This window comes from Microcaecilia unicolor, chromosome 7 (assembly GCF_901765095.1).
Source record: "Microcaecilia unicolor chromosome 7, aMicUni1.1, whole genome shotgun sequence".
Taxonomy (NCBI): Eukaryota; Metazoa; Chordata; class Amphibia; order Gymnophiona; family Siphonopidae; genus Microcaecilia; species Microcaecilia unicolor.
The window spans coordinates 42,723,780-42,745,064 of record NC_044037.1 but is presented as its reverse complement, the minus strand read 5'-3'; the positions used below and the strand labels follow the sequence as shown (position 1 = coordinate 42,745,064).

Here is a 21,285-nt window from a genome sequence, read left to right as displayed (position 1 = left end):
TCATTCCTTAAGGAAGCAATATTAACTTTAATCAAAAGCCCGCATGTATTGGCCGAAACCTTTCCAAAAATACTACGAATGCTTCCTACTAGTAACTCTGTCTTCGAGACATAATTATACATTTATCAAATCTTTAGATTTGAAGAAATAATAGAGCAGTTATTAAGGATGGGTCCATTGCTCATGGCAACCAGAAAGGGTACTGTAAACGTTGGTTTTAACATTGTCTTTTCTATGCTATTAGCCGTACTTATTTCTACATAAACAGTGTGGGTAGTTTAGAAAAGTCATTGAGTTGTCATATGTTGCCTAGAGACAAGATCAAATTGATACTTATCTGATATTGCATTGCAGTTACTGCAGAAAAGAATGTGTGTTGTTTTTTTTTTTTGATAAATACATTTTTCATTTTAATACAGGAAGATGATCCTGTTCTCACTCAGAACATAAATTTGCATAAGAAAAATGTACTAATGCCATTTGTATTATATTTAACACATTATCACCCCTACTTCTCATTGATCCATCTTAACACAGCTAAGAGCTTCAAGTTTATTAGGGACTTCTTATCCCGCCCATCAAAACGTGTGTCTTACAATCTAATGTAAGGAAATTGAGGGAGAGAGCAACTATACATCAGACATAATAAAACCAGAATGGAAACACAAGGAACCGGGGAAGAACTACAATAATTAATAGGAAAGCGAGAGAGGAAAGGTAAAAATAATAATGGGGGGGGGGGGGTGGAAGTACAGGTGAGTCAGGCGACCTTTCCAGCTAATGCCCAAATGCCTCAAAGAAAAGATGAGTTTTTAAGTCAAGTCTGAACTGTGCAATGGAGGGAGATGCCTTCAGTTTCTTAGGGAGAGAGTTCCATAATTTAGGGTCTTTCACAGAAAAAAGCAGACGGCGTATAGAAGTTAGGGGAATACGGTCTTGTTGAGAGGAGTGCAAGCAGTGGAATGGTCTGTAGGGCATGAGGAATGTAGAAAGAAAGGGGGGTTCCTGAACTGCACGAATTATGAAAACCAATAGGAATAATTTGTAGTGGATTCTATATTGACCTGGTTGCCAGTGGGTGTCTCTTAATATTGGTGTAACATGATGAAATTTAGTATATGTCCAGTAATAAGTTTAATGGCAGTATTTTGGAGGAGCTGGAGGCGTTCTAATTCGTAAAGCGGAAGGCCTAGATACAGGGAATTGCAGTAGTCTAGTTGCAAAATAAAGGAATGGACAAGAATATTTGTGGCAGCTGGGAAGAGAAACAGCTTATCAGAGCGGATACGTTTGAGTTGGAAGAAGATGTGACGCACCACAGAGGAAATTTGAGAAATGAAAGTTAAGAATTATCAAGAGTGACCCATAAAACCTTAATTTTATCAGTCAGTGAAATAGCAGCGATGGAGTTATGTAGACCTGCCCTGTCAAGGGCCATTTTACAATTTATTTATCTTACACCTTTTCATTAGTTCAAGATGAGTTACGTTAAGGACTTATAATTCTAATTTTTTAACTGCGGCAATGGAGGATTAATGGTCCAATGATCAGAGGCAAATGTGGATGCTAGAGGCCATAAGCGCCGTACTAGCGCCTGCGTTTGCCGGCTCGGTATGCTGAAAGGCCTCCACCACCAGTAATAGCAAGTGCTCCGATAGGTAGCACAGTGGGCATTCAAATTAGTTGAAAACGAGATAATTTTGTATTCTCCCCCATAATCAAAGAAAAGCAGAGTAGAGTTGGGCGCCATTACAACGGGAAACCCCATTCCATCTCGGAGTTTGCATTAGGGTTTCCTGCAGAAGCAAAGCAGCAACAGGAAAGAGTAATTAGGGATCCTGGGGTTATTTTACCCTTTCCAATCTTGGTCAGACTTTGAACACTGCTCTCTCCTACGACATAATAGTGAGCCATCTCACCTTTATCCACATGTTTGTTCACTCCTTCAAAGAAATGTAGTAGATTGGTGAGGCAAGATTTCCCTTCACTAAATCCATGTTGACTTTGTCTCATTAATCCATGCTTTTGAATATACTCTGTAATTTTGTTCTTTATAATAGTCTCTACCATTTTGCCCAGCACCGACGTCAGACTCACCGGTCTATAATTGAGGCTAATAGCATGCATATCATTTGCATATTATTGGCTTTGAGAATGAGGGAGTTATTTTCGGGCGCTGTTGAGGGAGTAAACTCCAGCGCTGTTCATTCAGCACCAGAGTTTTGATCATTGGCACCTAAATGATGCCCAAAGTCAAAGTGGGATTTGAGCCTTGACTTTCTTGGTTCTCAGCCCACTGCCCTAACCACAAGACTGCCACTCCACTTTAATATCGTTGCTTAACCCTAACCACTTAATAAGGAGAACTTCCAGTGCTCTCCCTTTTATGCATGTAAAAAAGAGTAGGTGGAGGTTTGGTGGAATTATACTCAATTGGATCAAAGGCTTCCTAACCACCAGAACATACCAAGTGAAATCAAATTCATATTTATCATCTCCGTGGAAAGCAGATTGTGGAGTACCTCAAGGATCACCGTTATCACCAACCCTATTTAACCTAATGATGACTCCATTAGCCAAGTCCTTATGCACTCAGGGCCTCAACCCTTTGATCTATGCTGATGACATTACAATATACATCCCCTTCAAAAATGATTTGTCAGAAATCACCAATGAATTTAATCTCGGCTTGCATACCATGAACTCATGGGCAAATGCATTCCAACTCAAACTCAATACAGAAAAAACACCCTGCCTCATTCTCTCATCTTGCTACAATTCAAACATACCCACGAGCCTAATCACCCCTGACTATACCCTCCCTATTTCAGATAATCTGAAAATCCTCGGTGTCACAATTGACAGGAACCTGACACTTGAGAGCCAAATTAACGCTACAATTAAGAAAATGTTCCACTCAATGGGGAAACTCAAACGAGTAAAACCATTCTTCCTGAGGGCAACATTTTGCAAGCTGGTACAATCAATGGTCCCAAGCTATGCCGACTACTGCAACGGAATTTATGCCGGATGCAAAGAAAATCTTATAAAGAAGCTTCGGACTGCTCAAAACACAGCAGCCAGGTTTATATTTGGAAGATTGCTATTCGAAAGTGCCAAACCCCTTCGTGAAAAATTACATTGGCTCCCAATCAAAATCTGTACCTTAGTCCATAAAATTATCTATGGTGATGCCCCAGGATATATGTCTGACCTCATAGACCTGCCATCCAGAAACTCAATTAGATCATCATGTACTTACTTAAATCTCCGCCACCCTAGTTGCAAAGGACTCAAGTACAAGTATATTCATGGATCCAGTTTCTCATATATAAGCACACAACTCTGGAATGCACTTCCAAAAGCCGTGAAAACTACGTACGACCACCTCAACTTCCGGAAATCACTAAAGACCAACCTGTTCGAAAAGGTATATCCCACTGACCCAACTTAAGTACCTGAACCCAGCAACATAAAGATACCTAAACTTGTAATGAACTCTATGAACTTTACATAACTTCCCTCTCTATGATTCCCTAATGTGTCTCTACATACCTATTTCATTGAAAATTAACCTCACTCTGTATTTGTTTCTTCACCGTAGGTAGCTATCACCTTACGGTATTATGTAAGCCACAATGAGCCTGCAAACAGGTGGGATAATGTGGGGTACAAATGTAACAAATAAATAATAAATATCATCTAATAGGCTGGCCACAGGATTAATAGTCCATTGGACAGTGCATGCCAGGTGTGTCCAAACAGTTTCCCAAAACCTTTTGAGGGGCACTCTCAAACGCAATGTTTATAAGAAGCGGCCTTCTGTCCACGTTTGATGCAAGATCCATCCATTGGGCAGCCCATCTTTTGTGCCCGGGGTGGATGAACATACATTCTCAGAAGGAATTTGTAATGTAGTTCCTCTAATTGCACACTTTCTGCTAAAAGTGGTGCAGATCTTGAAAAACACACAACCAAAAATTAATGTTCCCCAATAAATCATGCTAGAAATAGGTTGTCTTGTAGTTCTCTGACTCATTTTAGGAAATTATTGAAAGTTTGTTTTTTTTTTGCTATTGCTTTTGGACGGCCCAGTGGGGTTATTTATGGGGCGGTCCCTGGGTGTCTAAGGGGTTTGTATGTTTATTTTGCTCATGGTTGTGTGTGCTTTCCTGTTTTTAATGATGTTCTTTTCCTGTTATAATTTTTTATTTTATATTGTACAGTTCTTTGTTCTTCATTAAGGTTAAGCAGTATAGCAAATTTAGGGCCCTGTTTACTAAGCTGCGCTATAGGCGCTAGTGTTTTTTGTGCATGCTAAAAATTAGCGCACACTAAATGCTAGAGACACCCATAGGAAAATCTAGGTGTCTCTAGCGTTTAGCATGCACTAATAACACTATCATACCTTAGTAAACAAGGCCCTTAATAAATTGTAAAGCAAAGGTTGGTAGAGTTTTTGTGATCTTTTTACCAGTGCATTGCTTATTTTCTTCAGGCAGCTTGATTGGAGGCCAGAGAAAAAAGCAGGAGCCTCTCGGATGCGGCATGAACGGGTCGTCATTATCAGGAACATGTTTCATCCAAATGATTTTGAGGTACGAAGCATTGGTCCACATACCTGCAGTGCTATGTCCAGTTTAACTTCTCATGGTTGTTTAATTATTATTATTATGATTATTTGTTACATTTGTACCCCACATTTTCCCACCTGTTTGCAGGCTCAATGTGGCTTACATAGTACCTTAATGGCATTCGCCGATTCGGTTGATAACAAATACAGGTTGTATTGTGGTCTGATGAGGTAGGTGTGTATCAGGCAACAAGAGGGTCGAAGGGAATATAGATTATATATTGTCCAGTAAGCTCATTGGTTATGCTGTGTTGCTGGGTTTTGGGATTTAAGGTGGGTCAGTGGGGTAAGCCTTTTTGAAGAGGTTGGTTTTTAGTGATTTCCTGAAGTTTAAATGGTGATGGATTGTTTTCACAGCTTTTGGGAGTGCATTCCATAGTTGTGCACTTATGTAGGAGAAGTAGGATGCGTAAGTTGTTTTGTATTTAAGTCCTTTGCAATTAGGGTATTGTAGGTTTAGGTATGATCGGGATGATCGGATTCTGTTTCTGGTTGGTAGATCTATGAGGTCTATCATGTATCCTGGAACTACGCCGTAGATAATTTTGTGGAACAGGGTGCAGATTATGAAGGTGATCCTTTCTTTGATTGGGAGCCAGTGCAGCTTTTCTCGGAGGGGTTTGGCACTTTCGAATCGTGTTTTACCAAATATCAGCCTGGCTGCTGTGTTTTTGGCGGTCTGAAGTTTTTTTGTGAGTTGATCTTTGCATCCCGCGTAGATTCCGTTGCAGTAATCTGCATGACTTAGGACCATTGATTGTATTAGGTTTCGAAAAATTTCTCTTGGGAAGAAAGGCTTTAATCGTTTGTTTCCACATTGAGTAGAACATTTTCTTTATTACGGAGTTTACTTGGCTCTCAAGGGTAAGGTTGTGGTCGATAGTGACTCCGAGTATTTTTAGGCTGTCTGAAGTAGGAAGGGTGTGTCCTGGGGTGTTTATGGTTGTGGGTTTGTACTTGTGATGTTGAGATGAGAGGATGAGGCAGTGTGTTTTTTCAGTGTTAAGTTTGAGTTTGCCCAAGAGTCCATGATGTTTAGGCCATCATTGATTTAATTGGTTATTTCTGTTAAGTCATGTTTGAAGAGGATATAGATTGTAACGTCATCTGCGTAGATGAACGGGTTGAGGCCTCGATTGGATAGGGATTTTGCTAGTGGGATCATCATTATATTGAAGAGTATTGGTGATAATGGTGATCCTTGGGGTACTCCGCAGGCTGCTTTCCAAGGTGGTGATATGTTTGAGTTTGATTTTACTTGGTATGTTCTAGTGGTTAGAAAACCTTTGATCCAATTGAGTACGTTTCCATCAATCCCAAAGTGGCCAAGGAGTCTTAGTAGTATATTGTGGTTTACCATGTCGAATGCGCTCGACATGTCGAATTGGAGTATGCTTTTACCTGTGGCTATTTCCTGCTTGAATTTCGCCAGGAGAGTGACTAGGACAGTTTCAGTACTGTGGTGGGGGCAGAATCCTGAATGTGAGTCTTATAGTATTGAAAACTTGTCCATGTATTCCATAAGCTGTTTGGTTACCAGGCTTTTCATCAGTTTGACTACTAGTGGGATAGACGCAATTGGGCGATAGTTGGTGAGGTCGTTTGTGTTTTTCTTCGTGTCTTTTGGTATTGGGGTGAGTAGGATGTTACCATGTTCCTCGGGGAAGAGACCTTGTTGTAGCATGAAGTTAAGGTGGGACGTGAGGTCTGCTATGAAGCGGCCGGGGGCGGATTTAAGTAGATGACTGAGACATGTATCCAGTTTGCAGTGGGAGTTGGCGAACCTATGAGTCGCTTGTGTAACTGATTCAATGGTGAGGAGGGTAAATGTTGTCCAGATGCGGTCAACTGGGTATCCACCAGGGATGAGGTCCAAGTTGTTGATGAAGTTTTCAATGTCGGAGTTGTTCTGAGGAAGTGTGCTGCGTAATTTTAATATTTTTTCATTAAAGTAGATAGCAAGTTTGTCTGTGGATGGGATGTCTGTATTAGTTGTGGTGATGGGGGTAGTGTCTAGTAACTTATTTACGAGTTAGAATAGTTTCTTCAGATCTTTGTAACCTGGTCCTATTTTAGTTTTGTAGTATAACCTTTTGGTTTGTCTTCTTACATATTTGTATTTTCTATGTATTTGTTTCCATGCTTTGAGTGTATGTTCATCTTTTATTTTTTTCCATGCTCGTTCAAGTTTCCTGGTTTGTGTTTTGAGTTTTTTTTTAGTTCGTCATTGAACCATGGGGGAATCATAATTGTACTCATTCTAAGTTTAAAAATGAAAAACCCCAGTGCTAAAGAGCTATGGAGAGTTTGCCTTTTTAGTATGTAATTTTGCTATACTTAGACTTGAAAATGGCTTTATTTGGAAGGATAAGTTAATCTTGTGCTTTGCGCCTTGATTTAAAATTTACCATTATACCCAAAAAGGGTGAAGAGAAGAAATATTTGTCTGGGTTCCCAAGTTGCAGTCATGAAACAGGAAAGTATGTGAACATTGGCAATTCATGAAAAATGTCTAATGCAATGCTTCAACGTCAGTTGAAGTCACATGGTTTCATAATTCCACCTTCAGCAGCAGTGCATTGATATTGGTACTTTACTAGAATATTTGAGTTGTGTGGAAAACACACATCTAGTGAAGTCCCGGTACTTGCTTTCAGTTATCCGTATCCAGTAATAATACTGTTCCCCCTTTTCTCCCTCATTTCACTAGGCACAACAGTTTAATTCTTGCCAGTGAATGCATTTTCCTCTAAACCTTTCAGTAATGTAAGCAAAAATAATTGTTTTCTGACTCAGTATTTGTTTCATTATGCTTCTCGACTGGCTTAGTAGTAATGATGGGTAGTAATAAGTACTATAATAGTTTCCCTGCTATAAAAAGAAATCCTGTTATAGAACTTACTATAAAAAGGAAGACGGGCATGCCCTGGTCTAGTAAAACCTGACAGTTGCATAACTTAATGGCTGTAAGGAATGCAGGTGTGGTAACATGCTTAACCTTTCCTCTACCTCTCTGAAACCATGACTGAAGGATTTGTTCTTTTTCAGAAGCAGATAAAAAAATGTTTTGCCTCTAATTGTGGTGTCAGATTTACTTTTTGTATGTTGTTTTTTCTTTTTTTCTCACTAACACTCCGGTTTACTAAGCAGTGCTAGCGGTTGTCAATGCGTGTCGGCACTAGCACATGGACAGCCGCTAGCGCTGCTTCGTAAACAGACCCCTAAATTAGAAAGCAATTGTTTTCTTTTGTCTTTATGGAAATGAATTGTCTTCATAAGTTAATTGTGTGTATGTGTTTTTCATAATTTAGAATGTTAAATGGTTAAGATATTGCTGTCAAGTATTGTAAGCTGTTGCAGCAGTGCTTGTCAATCTTTTTGTAGATGTGACCCCATGATTGTGACCAAATAAAATTATGTGACCACCACCACCAGGGTTGCAGAATAATGGTGCAGCTATTCAGAGACCATCCAGGTCATGACCCCATTTTGGGTCCCGACTGAAAGTTTGTGAAGCATAACAGTAACCAAAAGAATCAATCATTCACATTTGTTGTCCAAGAAAGCTGAATGAAGACAAATTATTGTTTTTACTTGGGTTTTGGGGATTGATTAGAGTACGTGGAACATTTAAATTAAACTGTCACTTACTGATACTGCTATTGAGAACATTTACACACATGTATGCAGATGTAGTAATTAATTTAATGGGGAGTAAAGTTTCAGCTCTACTAAAATGCGTTAAACTGCACAGTTTGTAGCATCAGAAGTAATTCTATATGAGGCTCATTAGCATGCATTTTGCATACTAATTGCACAAAGAAATTGGCACAGTGCATTACTTCCATTTAGCAGACTTTTGTGTGTGTGTGCTTAAAACCTTTGCTACTTGGGAAGTTAATTTTATTGCACAAAAAATGAGTGCTCAACCAGAAGCAGCTAATTGCAGAAAGGATGGCACTAATATACCACAGGCCTGATTATAATGGATATTCCTGGAGTAGATATAAGATCTGAAGCAACTTAAAAATCACATTTTAGTTTCAGTATTTTTTTGGACAGCCTAGTTTTCTTCATCAGTTGACTTCTAAGAACAAATCTGCTGTGAAGAAAAAAATGCTAAAGATGGGCGTCGTGTCTGTAAACTACACATAGCTTATCCTATATAATAATTTGCACCTCCAACGTTCCATCGCTGTCTGGCTGCCTGGGTTCGTAACATCTCATGACGTCAGCCAACCTCCAGCATTCCATTCGCCCTTACTGCCCCGCCCTCGTGTCAACGTAATGATGTCAGAGGGTGGAACAGTGAGAGGGAAGGGAACGCTGGAGGCGAGCTGACGTCAGGATGTTACCAACGGAAGGGATGCCAGCCAGAAAACGATGAGGTACAAAGGAAGAGAGAATCGTGGCGCATCGAGGGGAGGGCAGAGCACAGCAGAATCGATGGACCTGAATGGGATGGGAGGAGAGGACAAGGGAGAAGAGAATCGCAGGGCAGGGAAGAGGAGAATTGCTGGATATGGAGGGTGGGGAGGGCAGGGGAGAGACAAAAAAACACTTACAAGAGAGCCTTTCTAAGGCCCGTTTCATTGTTGAGGAAATGGGCTGGGTTCTGTATTTAAAGTGATGGAAGAATCACAGCTTGATTTATTTCTAATGCATTTAAATGTATAGTGCTTCATACAAGATAGGAACTTCAGCTTCTGTGCACATATAAACCGAGAAAGTTGCATCCAGGCATTTATATGCTTAAAGAATCTGTGTGACCTTATAGGATGGTGTCGCCTGCATTTAAAAAAAAAGAAACAGCTATCAATACCAAACACACCAAGAATTAATGCTAAACACAGCTCTAATGCTCCATGGTAAATATTGTAGTGAGATTAGCTGCTTAAGCCAGCTCATGTTTCAGAACGTTAGAGGCCATGCATTAGGTTTTTTGTTTCAATCAGCTGCACTTACAAACACTTAAAATCTAGCCTGGGCCCAGATGCACTAAACTCCACACAAAAAAACCATACCTTACCAATCCCTGTTGCTGCTTAGTGGTTTTGAAAAAGCCGGGCATGCATGAAGGAAATCACATGCAAATGAGCTGCTTGCTGTTAGTTCATTTGCATGCGATTTCCTTCATAAGGGGGGAAGCCAGTCAGCTGAGCATGTGTAGAGCAGCTAAGCATGGCTGCTCTGCGCATGCTGCAGACAGTTTTCATACATGCAGATGAGGTGCATCTATGAAAGCAGTAGAGGTAGCCTTTTTTTTTTTTTTCCTCAAACACAAGCCTCCACTCTTGTCTGGCGAGATCTGAAATCCTACCAACCGACAATGTCTCTATGGTGTATGGGCGGCAGTCAGCTGCTAGAGACGCCCATCTCAGGGCTGCTGAGACTGCTCATATAACTTAGGAGATTACAGGAAGGGCAGCCGACTGTAGGGCAAATACTTTCAGCTCTCGTTCAGAGAATGGATCATACTTGCTGGTTTCACTTAAAGAACAGGAGACACTTTTTCAAAGGCAGAATCCCAGCACAGGCAGAGCAATGAGGTACCATCTTATTTAGGGAGACCTTTAGAGGTGCTTGTGAACTCTCCAGCATCAGGTTACTGACTAAGTTGTCGCCTGAACAGTAGATAAGCAATTAAATTGAGGGTGTTACTTATCAGCTTGGTTTCTCTATTTGCCTGGTCATGGTCAGCTGAAGCAGGATCCTTCCTTCCCTACCATCCCAGTCACCAGCTCCCTACAGCCTTTCAGGTTGGATTTTTGTCACACTTTTTTGTGTTCTGGTTAAAAGCAGTCCCTTCTGTTATAGTGCATTTGCCTACAGCACTCTCTGCACTGATATTTTGTTGTGTGAAGCTCACCCACCATGAAGAACTGTCAGGACCAACAGCTGCAGACCTCCCATTAAATTTTCCATGGTAAAGTTAGGAGCTGCTTCTGTGCATTGGGTCGGAAAACTGCTGTGCATCGCTTTGCATGCACATTTGTATAGTATTTAGCTCATTATAATAGCTTTGCATTCCGTTTTCGTTAGCTTCTACCATGATAGGAAAAGAGCTTGGAGATCCCTTTTGTGCATGTCTGACTGCACTCCTTGCTCGCTAAACCGGCTAGAACCAGTTTAAAAACCACGTTGCTGGCTCGTTATGTTTTGTGCATCTGGGCCCTGGTCTTTAACAGTGCGTGTTAGTGTCTCTTACAAGGTGGCTTGTTTTTCTACTCCTGATCCTAAGGAATTCATAACCAGATATTTCAGGCTATTCCTGTAAGGAGATCTTTGAGCCTACTGGTAGAAGTTTTATGTGGGATGCTGTAAATCTACTATTCACAGGATTGGACCAGCTGCACACCAGAATGTTAATATTGTAAAAGCACATTTCTTTTTTAAAGAGACAGGGTGATAACTTGTTTTAGATAATGAACTAACAAAAGCCAGAAAACTGTTTGTAGTGTGGCAATATGATTTTTTATTTATGAATAACATTTTGTTAAACTTTGAATGATTTTTTTAGCCCAAAAATGGTTATCCAAGAGTTACTTTTTTATCTGTACATGATATTTAGAAAAACTAACTTCTCATAATAGGGTAAGATTGTCCTGTGCCTTTCAACAGGAAGATCCTTTGGTATTGAACGAAATCCGAGAAGATCTTCGGACAGAATGTGAAAAGTTTGGACAAGTAAAGAAGGTCATTATATTTGATGTAAGTATTATTTTTTTTTGGCGCTACAGGTAATATCTAATCCTCTTAATTTACTGAGTAGAGTATAAAATCTGAGGTACATTTAACTATGATTTTCTGTTAAAGTTAGAACTCAATAGTGCTATCTGATTTGTGATGTATTAAAAATAATCTGCTCTGAAAGAACAGTACATAACTGTCATGTTCTGCTAATAATTATATATTTAAAAAATACTCCTAGATCAGGATCTTCATTGTATAACATCACATGTGAGTAGACACTAAAGTATCAATTTAGGAAGGATAAAGCCTCAGAACTTCTTAAAGGTACCTTCTGTTATACTGCTCAATAAATCCAGTCGTCGGCAAAAAAAAAAAAACCTTCCTCTTAAATTTTAACGAGATTAAACTGCAAAAAAAAATTATCTTGAATATAAAGGTCCTCATCCAACATTGACCAGCGTTTTGCAGTTATTCAGCTGCTGCATCAGGGAATATTTTGGACCCTTGTCATACTCCTGTGAGCATGAAAAGTTTGATGTGTTATAAATTATATATATATGTAGAGTACATGAGGTAGGTCACTTTGAGCTACTACGGAAAAAGGTGTGAGTGAAATCCAAATAAATTTTTTTAAAAGGTGTGTGTGTATATATATATATATATTATACTAACTGTCTTTGTGAGTGCTAATCGCCGTCACTCTTACAGTGACACAACGATGGCATCTAGGCTATAAATACACTCTGTTCAAACAAGTCAATCATGGTTAAGCTGCTGTCCAACTGTCTATGTATGCCTGATGTTCAACTTGAAACTTAGAAAAAATGGTGCCACTCAGATGAAGAATTAAGATCATATGGTTCATGTGTATTCAAGTGAAAAATCCACAGTTCTCAACATTGAAATAATTTCTTCCATATCATCATGCTGATCAATCCATAGACTGGTGGGTTGTGTCCATCTACCAGCAGGTGGAGATAGAGAGCAAACTTTGCCTCCCTATATGTGGTCATGTGCTGCCGGAAACTCCTCAGTATGTTCTCTATCTCAGCAGGTGGTGGTCACACACAGCAGCAGCTCTGGCTAGGCCTCCAAGCCTAATTTTTAGGTTTTGTTGAGTGCCTGGGGTTGAGGGCTCTTCTTGAGCAAGTGCAAACCTGGTGGCGCCAGGTCCCTCCTTTTCTCCCCCCTCCCGCTGGCTCCGTTTGAAAAAAAAAAAAAAAAATTTTGAACGTCCTTAAAGGCGTTTATTTCGACGTTTATTTAAACGTTTATTGCAGCTACTCACTGGGACACCAGGTCGTTACAGCTCGGAGCGGACAGCAGGTAATTTTTACCTTTTATAGCGGTCAGGGGGTTCCCCGATTGGTCTCCACGTGGCCTATGGCGTCGGAGGGCGAGGGCGCAAAGAGTCGCTCCCCGGATCGCGTGTGCGCTTCCAGAGGGGATGCGGGGGTCTTAAAGTCTGATTCGCCCTTGTTGGGTGACAGTTTCGTGACCGATGAGTGTCCCGGTCCTTCCTCCGGTGTGGCGGTTTTTCCCGCCATAAACGCCCATCCCCCGCGGCTCGCCTCCGCCATCTTGGACGGCCACGCGGCTCGGACGGTTTCTTCTTGGGCCGCCCTTGAGGTGGGAGACATTGATGCCATGAACGCCCTTAATTTGGGCGACGGCACAAAAGCGGCTAAAGTTAAGCGCCGTTCTTCCCGCGCGGCTCCTTCGTGGAGTGTCGCGCCGGACGCCATCTTGGATGCGCAGCATGTCTCTCCCCCGCTCTTGCGAGCGCCGGTTGAGGGTGCGTCTAGGGCTGTAGCCCAGGCTGCGGAAGTGCACAGTATGCGGGGTTTCTCCCCCGAGTTTGTTTTGCTGCTGCATCAGGCCTTCCTTATGCAAAACGCTGCCCCTGCTCCCTCGTCTGGTAAAGAGGTTGAGGCCCCCGGAGGTAAACGCCCTCGGGTTGATTCCCAGGCCTTGGAGGACTTTGTCTCCTCCGATGTAGATGAGGGCAGCGTATCTGAGTTCTCCCAACGGTCCTTTGCGGATTCCTTGGAGGAGACGGATCCCCGCTCGGATGGAGCGGATAACCCCTCTGCAGCGCGGCTCTTTAGCTCAGAGGATTTCCCCAACCTGTTAATGCAGGCCATGGGCATTTTGAAGATTTCCTCTCCGGAGGACGTCTCTCCCTCAGCCCCTGTTGGCTCTGCCATTATGCTGGGGACGAAGCGCCCGCATAGAACCTTCCACGTGCATGATGCCATGCACACCTTAATTTCGGCTCAGTGGGATGCCCCGGAAGCGAGCCTTAAAGTGGTTAGGGCTTTGTCCCGCCTCTATCCTTTGCCTGAAAGTGAACGTGAGGCCTATCTGTGGCCTACCGTGGTTTCTTTAATCACTGCGGTGACTAAGAAAACGGCGGTGCCGGTGGAAGGTGGCACGGCCCTATAGGACGCCCAAGACAGAAGATTGGAGGCGGCCTTAAGGTCGTCCTTTGAGGCGGCTGCTTTAAGTTTGCAGGCCTCAGTTTGTGGCTCCTATGTGGCCAGGGCGTGCCTGACTATGGTGCAGCGGGCTTCCCCCTCGGATCTTTCCTTGAGGGCTGATTGGCCGGCCCTGGAATCGGGCTTAGCCTATTTGGCAGACTTGCTGTATGATGTCTTGAGGGCCTCAGCTAAAGGCATGGCTCAGACAATCTCTGCGCGGCGGTGGCTTTGGCTGAGGCATAGGTCTGCTGACCACGCCTCTAAATCCCGCCTGGCTAGATTGCCTTTTAAAGGCAAGCTGCTCTTTGGGGTCGAGCTGGACAAAATCGTGACCGATCTCGGCACGTCTAAGGGCAAGAGGTTACCAGAGGTCAGGGCTCGGGCTAGTGCTCGCCCCGGTACCTCCAGAGGACGGTTTCAGGAAGCCCGTCGGTACCGCCCGGGCAGGTCGGGCTCCTCTGCCCCCTCTTCCTTCAAGAGGAAATTCTCCCCCAAGCAGCATTCCTTTCGCAGAGACCGCCGTCCCGGAGGTGCTCCCTCCGGTCCTCCCCTAGGGTCTCGTACCCAATGACGGGGCCTTGGTCCACGCCCCAGTGCAGATTGGAGGACGGCTGTCCTCGTTTCTGGGCGAGTGGATCACTATAACTTCAGACGCTTGAGTGCTGGAAGTCATCAGAGACGGCTACAAGCTAGAGTTCTGCCGACCCTTAAGAGACGGGTTTGTACTCTCTCCCTGCAAGTCTCCGGTCAAAGCTGTGGCAGTGCAGCAGACCTTGGACAATCTGATCCGCCTGGGTGCGGTCGTTCCGGTGCCAGAAAATCAGCTTGGCAAGGGACGTTACTCCATTTACTTTGTGGTACCAAAGAAAGGAGGTTCTGTACAGCCTATCCTCGACCTCAAGGGGTCAATCAGGCTCTTTCGCATGGAGACCCTCCGCTCTGTTATAGCGGCAGTGCAGGCAGGAGAGTTCCTGGCATCCTTGGACATCAAGGAAGCGTACTTGAATATTCCCATCTGGCCTCCTCATCAACGCTTTCTGCGTTTTGCAGTACTGGGCCGACACTTCCAGTTCAGAGCCCTCCCGTTCGGGTTGGCTACTGCTCCGCGGACCTTCTCCAAAGTAGTAATGGTGGTCATCGCGGCCTTCCTGAGGAAGGAATGAGTACAAGTCCATCCTTATCTGGACGACTGGTTGATCCGAGCCCCCTCTTATGCAGAGTGTGGCAAAGCTGTGAACCGGGTGGTTGCTCTTTTGAGCTCCCTGGGGTGGATCATCAACTGGGAGGAAAGCCAGCTGCGCCCAACTCAGTCCCTGGAGTATCTGGGAGTTCGATTCGACACCCAAGTGGGCAGAGTGTTCCTGCCAGACAATCGGATTGTCAAGCTTCAGGCTCAGATGGACCAGTTCCTAGTAGCCTCTCCTCTTCGGGCTTGGGACTATGTGCAGCTGTTGGGCTCTATGACGGCCACGATGGAAGTAGTGCCCTGGGCCAGGGCTCATATGAGACCACTACAACACTCTCTGCTGCAGCGCTGGACTCCGATGTCGGAGGATTATGCTGTGCGCCTTCCCTTGGACCCAGCAGTGCGCAAGGCGCTGAGCTGGTGGACGCAGACAGACAAGTTGTCTGCAGGAATGCCTCTGGTGACCCCGGAGTGGATTGTCGTCACGACGGACACCTCTTTGTCGGGCTGGGGAGCCCACTGCTTGGGAAGGACAGTGCAGGGGCTCTGGTCTCCTGCAGAGGTAAAGTGGTCTATCAACCTCCTGGAACTCAGAGCCATTCGGTTGGCGCTTTTGGAGTTCATCCCGGTACTGGCGTTGAAGCCTGTACGGGTCCTGTCGGACAATGCCACGGCTGTGGCCTATGTCAACTGCCAGGGAGGTACCAAGAGCGCCCCTCTAGCCAAGGAGGCCATGAATCTATGCCAGTGGGCGGAAGCGAACCTGGAACAGCTGTCAGCGGCCCACATTGCCGGAGTCATGAATGTCAAGACGGACTTTCTCAGTCGCCATACCTTGGAGCCCGGAGAGTGGCAGCTATCTGTTCAGGCGTTCTTGGAAATCACGAAGCGCTGGGGCCAGCCGAGCCTAGATCTGATGGCGTCATCGGCCAATTGCCAAGTGCCGCGCTTTTTCAGCAGAGGACGGGACCCTCGATCCCTGGGAGTAGATGCTCTTCAACAGTGGCCGACACAAGAGCTTCTCTGTGTTCCCGCCCTGGCCCATGTTGGGCAGGGTGCTAGACCGGGTGGCAAAGCATCCGGGCCGGATAATCCTGGTGGGTCCGGGTTGGCCCAGACGTCCCTGGTATGCGGACTTGATCAGGCTCTCAGTGGACGAACCTCTGCGACTGCCAGTGGAGCAGGGCCTGTTACATCAGGGTCCCGTGGTGATGGAGGATCCCTCCCCCTTTGGTCTTACGGCCTGGCTATTGAGCGGCAGAGTCTGAGGAAGAAGGGCTTCTCAGACAAGGTCATCGCCACTCTGCTGAGAGCGAGGAAGCGCTCTACTTCTACTGCTTACGCCAGGGTTTGGCGTACCTTTGCAGCGGGGTGTGAAGCAGGTTCACTTTCTCCATTTACTGCTCCAATTTCTTCAGTGCTGGCGTTCCTGCAAGAAGGTCTGGAGAAAGGCCTGTCGCTCAGTTCCCTGAAAGTCCAGGTAGCGGCCCTGGCTTGCTTCAGGGGCCGCCTGAAGGGTGCTTCCCTGGCTTTGCAGCCAGATGTGGTGCGTTTCCTAAAGGGAGTTAATCACCTGCGCCCTCCTCTGCACTCAGTGGTGCCTGCGTGGAATCTCAACCTGGTGCTAAGAGCCTTACAAAGCCGCCTTTTGAACCCTTGTCGAGGGCATCTCTGAAAGACCTGACGTTGAAAGCAGTCTTTTTGGTGGCTATCACTTCAGCCAGAAGAGTTTCCGAGCTCCAGGTACTCTCTTGTCGAGAGCTTTTTCTGCAGTTCACTGAGGCAGGAGTGACTATTCGCACAGTGCCTTCCTTCCTACCCAAGATTGTTTCTCGCTTCCATGTGAGTCAGCAGCTCTGTCTCCCTTCCTTTCGTAGGGAGTACTACCCAGAAGAGTATTCTGCTCTCAAATATCTGGATGTGAGACGGGTCATCATCAGATACTTGGAAGTGACCAATGATTTCCGGAAGTCGGATCATCTGTTTGTCCTGTTTGCAGGTCCTCGTAAGGGTCTGCAGGCTGCTAAGCCTACAGTGGCAAGATGGGTCAAGGAAGCCATTGCAGCGGCTTATGTGGCCGCGGGGAAGGTGCCGCCTATTCAGTTGAAGGCCCACTCCACTAGAGCTCAGGCGGCCTCGATGGCAGAGGCCGGGTCCGTCTCCTTGGTAGAGATTTGCAAGGCGGCAACTTGGGCGTCGGCCCATACCTTCTCCAGACATTACCGCTTGACTGTGGCTGCTCGGGCGGAGGCCCGGTTTGGAGCTTCAGTGTTGCGGTCAGGGATTTCTATGTCCCGCCCTGGGTGAGTACTGCTTCGGTACATCCCACCAGTCTATGGATTGATCAGCATGATGATATGGAAGGTAAAATTATGTATCATACCTGATAATTTTCTTTCCATTAATCATAGCTGATCAATCCATAGGCCCTCCCAGATATCTGTACTGTTTATATTCTGGTTGAATTTTAGGTTCAAGTTTAGTCTTCAGTTACTTCAGGAGGACTTCGTGTTCAAGTTTTTTCACTTGGATTCTTCAAGAGTTGAGACGAGTTTGTGTTACAGTGAGCTGCTGCATTCCTCTCCCCTCCGTTTTACGGGGCTGGATTGAGACTTAAATTCTGCCGGCACTCCCTCCCGCTTCGTGCGGCTGTAGGGCAGCTTTGTACCCCTCCCGCTTTGGCGGTGTTAGGGTCAGTCAGCTCCTCCCGCGGTTGCGGTTGCAGGATAAGCCAGATCCCCCCGCATCGGCAGGGTGGTGTCCCTCCCCCGTTCCGCGGGGATGAGCTGGACGGATTCCCCTCCCCCACTTGTGTGGGGATGAGCTGGGTTACTTCCCCTCCCCCGTTTCGGCAGTGGTGAGCTGGGCAGAGTGTCCCTTTGTGGGTGTAATTCTCTAAGTGCTGAGTCCTGCGGATGGAGCTTTGATATCGACATACTGAGGAGTTTCCGGCAGCACATGACCACATATAGGGAGGCAAAGTTTGCTCTCTATCTCCACGTGCTGGTAGATGGACACAACCCACCAGTCTATGGATTGATCAGCTATGATTAATGGAAAGAAAATTATCAGGTATGATACATAATTTTACCTTACTACCACCTCCCTGATCCTCCGGAAGAATACCGTCCGAGGCAAAACAGTGTAAATAATCAAAGTTGTGCCAGTTGTTTATACAATGTGATGGTAAAGATGCTTCCATTCTTGTTCGTTGATGTGGATCTTGAATGGTCTTGATGTCTATCCCATGTAGATCTTATTACAAGGACATAATAAACAATACACAACAAATGGCTTTAAAAGGTGTTTTTCCTTACTTACATAATGATGTGGTCCAATATGTCAGACCAATCACAAGAAACAATCCACCGCAGGTCAAACACTGAAGGAAACAACAGCGGGATTGACAGAAGCAACAAATAACCAGTGATGGTCACACCAAAAACTTTATTACTTCGACAATGGCTTGACTCAACACTTGCCGTTTTTCAGCTGTAGAGCTTGCTTCAGGAATCTAAAACTGGTGCCCCAAAGAATAAAACTGGGGAAATAAAAATGTATGACCAATTCAGTATGGAAAATCTCACCAGCACCCGCACTCCCTGCCCTGCAGTGACCAGGCCTCTCGCAGCCAATGCGCCATGTGGAGGGTCACCTGACCCAGCTGTCAACATAGAGATGAGGTTGATAGCCCAATAACTAAGCCACATGAGAGGCTTGGTCACTGCAGATGCTGGTGAGATTTTCTATATTGAATTGGTCATACGTTTTTATATGAGGCACTACTCCAGTTTTATTCTTCAGGGCACCGTTTTTTGACTCCTGAAGCAGGCTCTACAGCTGAAACATAGCTCATGTTGAGTCAAGTTTTTTTGTGTGTGTGATCACCACTGGTTATTTATTGCTTCCATCATCCCTGCTGCTGTTTATTTGGTGGTCCATTATGTACCATAAATGAAAGGTTTCCACTCTAACCCATACTGTGCTCTGCATAATACCTTCCAGTAGTACCTAGTAAGTGGTCTCAGACCTTGTCTTGAAATCCCTCCCTCCCCCCCCCCCCCCCCCAAAAAAAAAAAAAAAAATTGTGATGAGTAGACAGGGAGACACATAACAGATGGAATAGAGCCTGAGTTTCAAGAAAAAATGGAAGGAAAGGATGTGATAATCAGAGAGGGCCTGACACTCGGAGAGAGCCTAGGAATTAATAGCATTTTTATGACTAAGCCAAACACAAAGATTAGAGAGTGGTGGCAGCTTCTCATATACCTTTCCAAAGGCAAATTTTGGTGGCTTGAAATATTAAAATGAAATTATGCAACTATTTCTAAATTGGCCAGTGTAGCTTGGAGAAAACATTTGCCAAGGCCTAGGTCAGAACACAGTGCCATACTCCAAATACTTGTTGGCATATTTGTTTGGATATTTGGAAAGAAGGGGCAGAGCATGGCAAAAAGAAATACCTTTTATCAGTATAGAAAAACTTATTGCATTAAATATGGCTTTATTAGAGGCATCCAGATGGCGTGGCCTCAGTATCATTTAAGGAACCAGATGAATGTGATCGGTGCATTCAAGCATTACATGGACGATGGTTTGGTGGTCGACAGCTACATGCCGAAACATGGAATGGTGTTACAGATTATCAGGTATATGCATATTTTGAAACATTCTCTTTTTGTAGTACAGAGTTTCTCTTTCTGTATGCTAGAAGAGGTGAATTACAGTCAAGCACAGTGGTATCCCAGTGTCACAGAAATGCTATTTCCACAGGTCAGATTTTTGAGAACTTTTTGTTCCAGAAACTGTGCTTTTAATTCTAATCCAAGAACATGCATGTCTTCATTTTAGGTTGCATCTAAAATTCATAAGTTGCCTGATCTGTCCTTTTTTTTTTTTTTTTAATTATTACTCATGTGTAGGTTGAAGAGACATCACGAGAAAGAGAAGAAAGACTTAAAGGATGGGAAACTTTCCTTGATCCTGAAAATAAGCCGCAGACAACTGCAGCTGATCCAGATTCTGCTGCCTTGAATAAAGGACTGGTTGTAGGGGAGCAACCTTCACGAGGGATCAGTACAGAAGGTGATGTGAATGACCAGAATCACAAGAGTAAGGATAACGGGCAAGGTGACCATGAAGATAGCACTCAGTCAACAGATAGTAGCCTTGAAGACAGCGACGATGAAACAGATACAGGACAACCCTAGGCTTCTCAGAGAACCTTGATTGTGATGTTGGGATTTCTATGTTCATTACTTCAGGATGGCTACGTCCTGTGTTTAATTCTGCACTTCAAAATTCTCATTAAGAAGCTAAAAGTCAAGCCCATCTTGCTAGTTTTTCCATTTGTCTAGCTAAGTTTCACTTGTCAACAAAATAATCCTATAGAACTGAATCAACTTGTTAGCATCTCAAGTGTTGTTTCAAAGCATGGTATCCATTATGTCAGACATGCAGCATATTCAGGCAAAAGCTTACATACAAAAGAACGTAGGACACTGGTAAAATGGAGAATACTGAACGGTATTTGGTGTGGTGAAGTTTCTTGAGGTTCTGTTTGAGACTTTTTGGTCAACTGGCAAACATTCCTACTAAGCAGACAAAATTAATTCAGATGGTAGCGTTTTGCACTGACGAAACCTGCTTAGATATTATGATCCTGTCTCTTACATTGTTGGAAGTTTAGATAGCCAGCAGTCTGTAGCAGCATATGGACACATGGACTAAATTATACACACGTATTTTTGGATGGTAATGAAATTCTGGACTGACATTTAAACAGAGGAGACAATATACCCTTACCGTACCAGAAATGTATGGGTGGATGGAGGAGCAACACTGGGCTTAATGGTTGAACAGCTTTAGAGAAGGGAGTAAATTATAACCAATATTTTAAAAAATGTACAACAGCAAAAAGGAAAAGTGTAATTAATTTTCTTTTTTGTCAAGATCTTTTTATTTAGGGTTTTTTTTTTTAATTACAGTGATCCTTATTGTGCCTTTGTTTTTAGTTTTAATTGCAGATTGGACACTGGCCATTTTGCAATAAATATTAGTCTTGATAGAATTTACTATTTGTTTTGTGTGGTTTTTGACAGGGACTGTAGTTTGTAAGGAAATGATGTGTATTATGCACGGTAGTTTTATTTTGTGCAACATGTACTATAATATTTCATACTTTAGCTTCTTTTATTCATAACTTATACAATTTTAGGTGGTTTTATAGTTTTACACCAGATGTATCCAGACATCAGTTTTGTTAAGGCAAAACAAAATGCAGCTCCAAATAC

At 44.0% G+C, this 21,285-nt stretch overlaps 1 protein-coding gene across 1 annotated transcript in view; it reads left to right on the top strand.

Annotated features, from left to right (window-relative positions):
- HTATSF1 (HIV-1 Tat specific factor 1) overlaps window positions 1-21,062 on the top strand; it is a 47,486-nt gene extending 26,424 nt beyond the window's left edge. Inside the window, exons 6-9 of the mRNA XM_030209884.1 lie at window positions 4,499-4,598; window positions 11,255-11,344; window positions 19,504-19,641; window positions 19,915-21,062. Coding sequence (XP_030065744.1) covers window positions 4,499-4,598; window positions 11,255-11,344; window positions 19,504-19,641; window positions 19,915-20,202 — 616 coding nt within the window. The 3' untranslated portion in view covers window positions 20,203-21,062. The remainder of the gene's footprint in view (window positions 1-4,498; window positions 4,599-11,254; window positions 11,345-19,503; window positions 19,642-19,914) is intronic.
- Window positions 21,063-21,285: the final 223 nt, after the last annotated feature.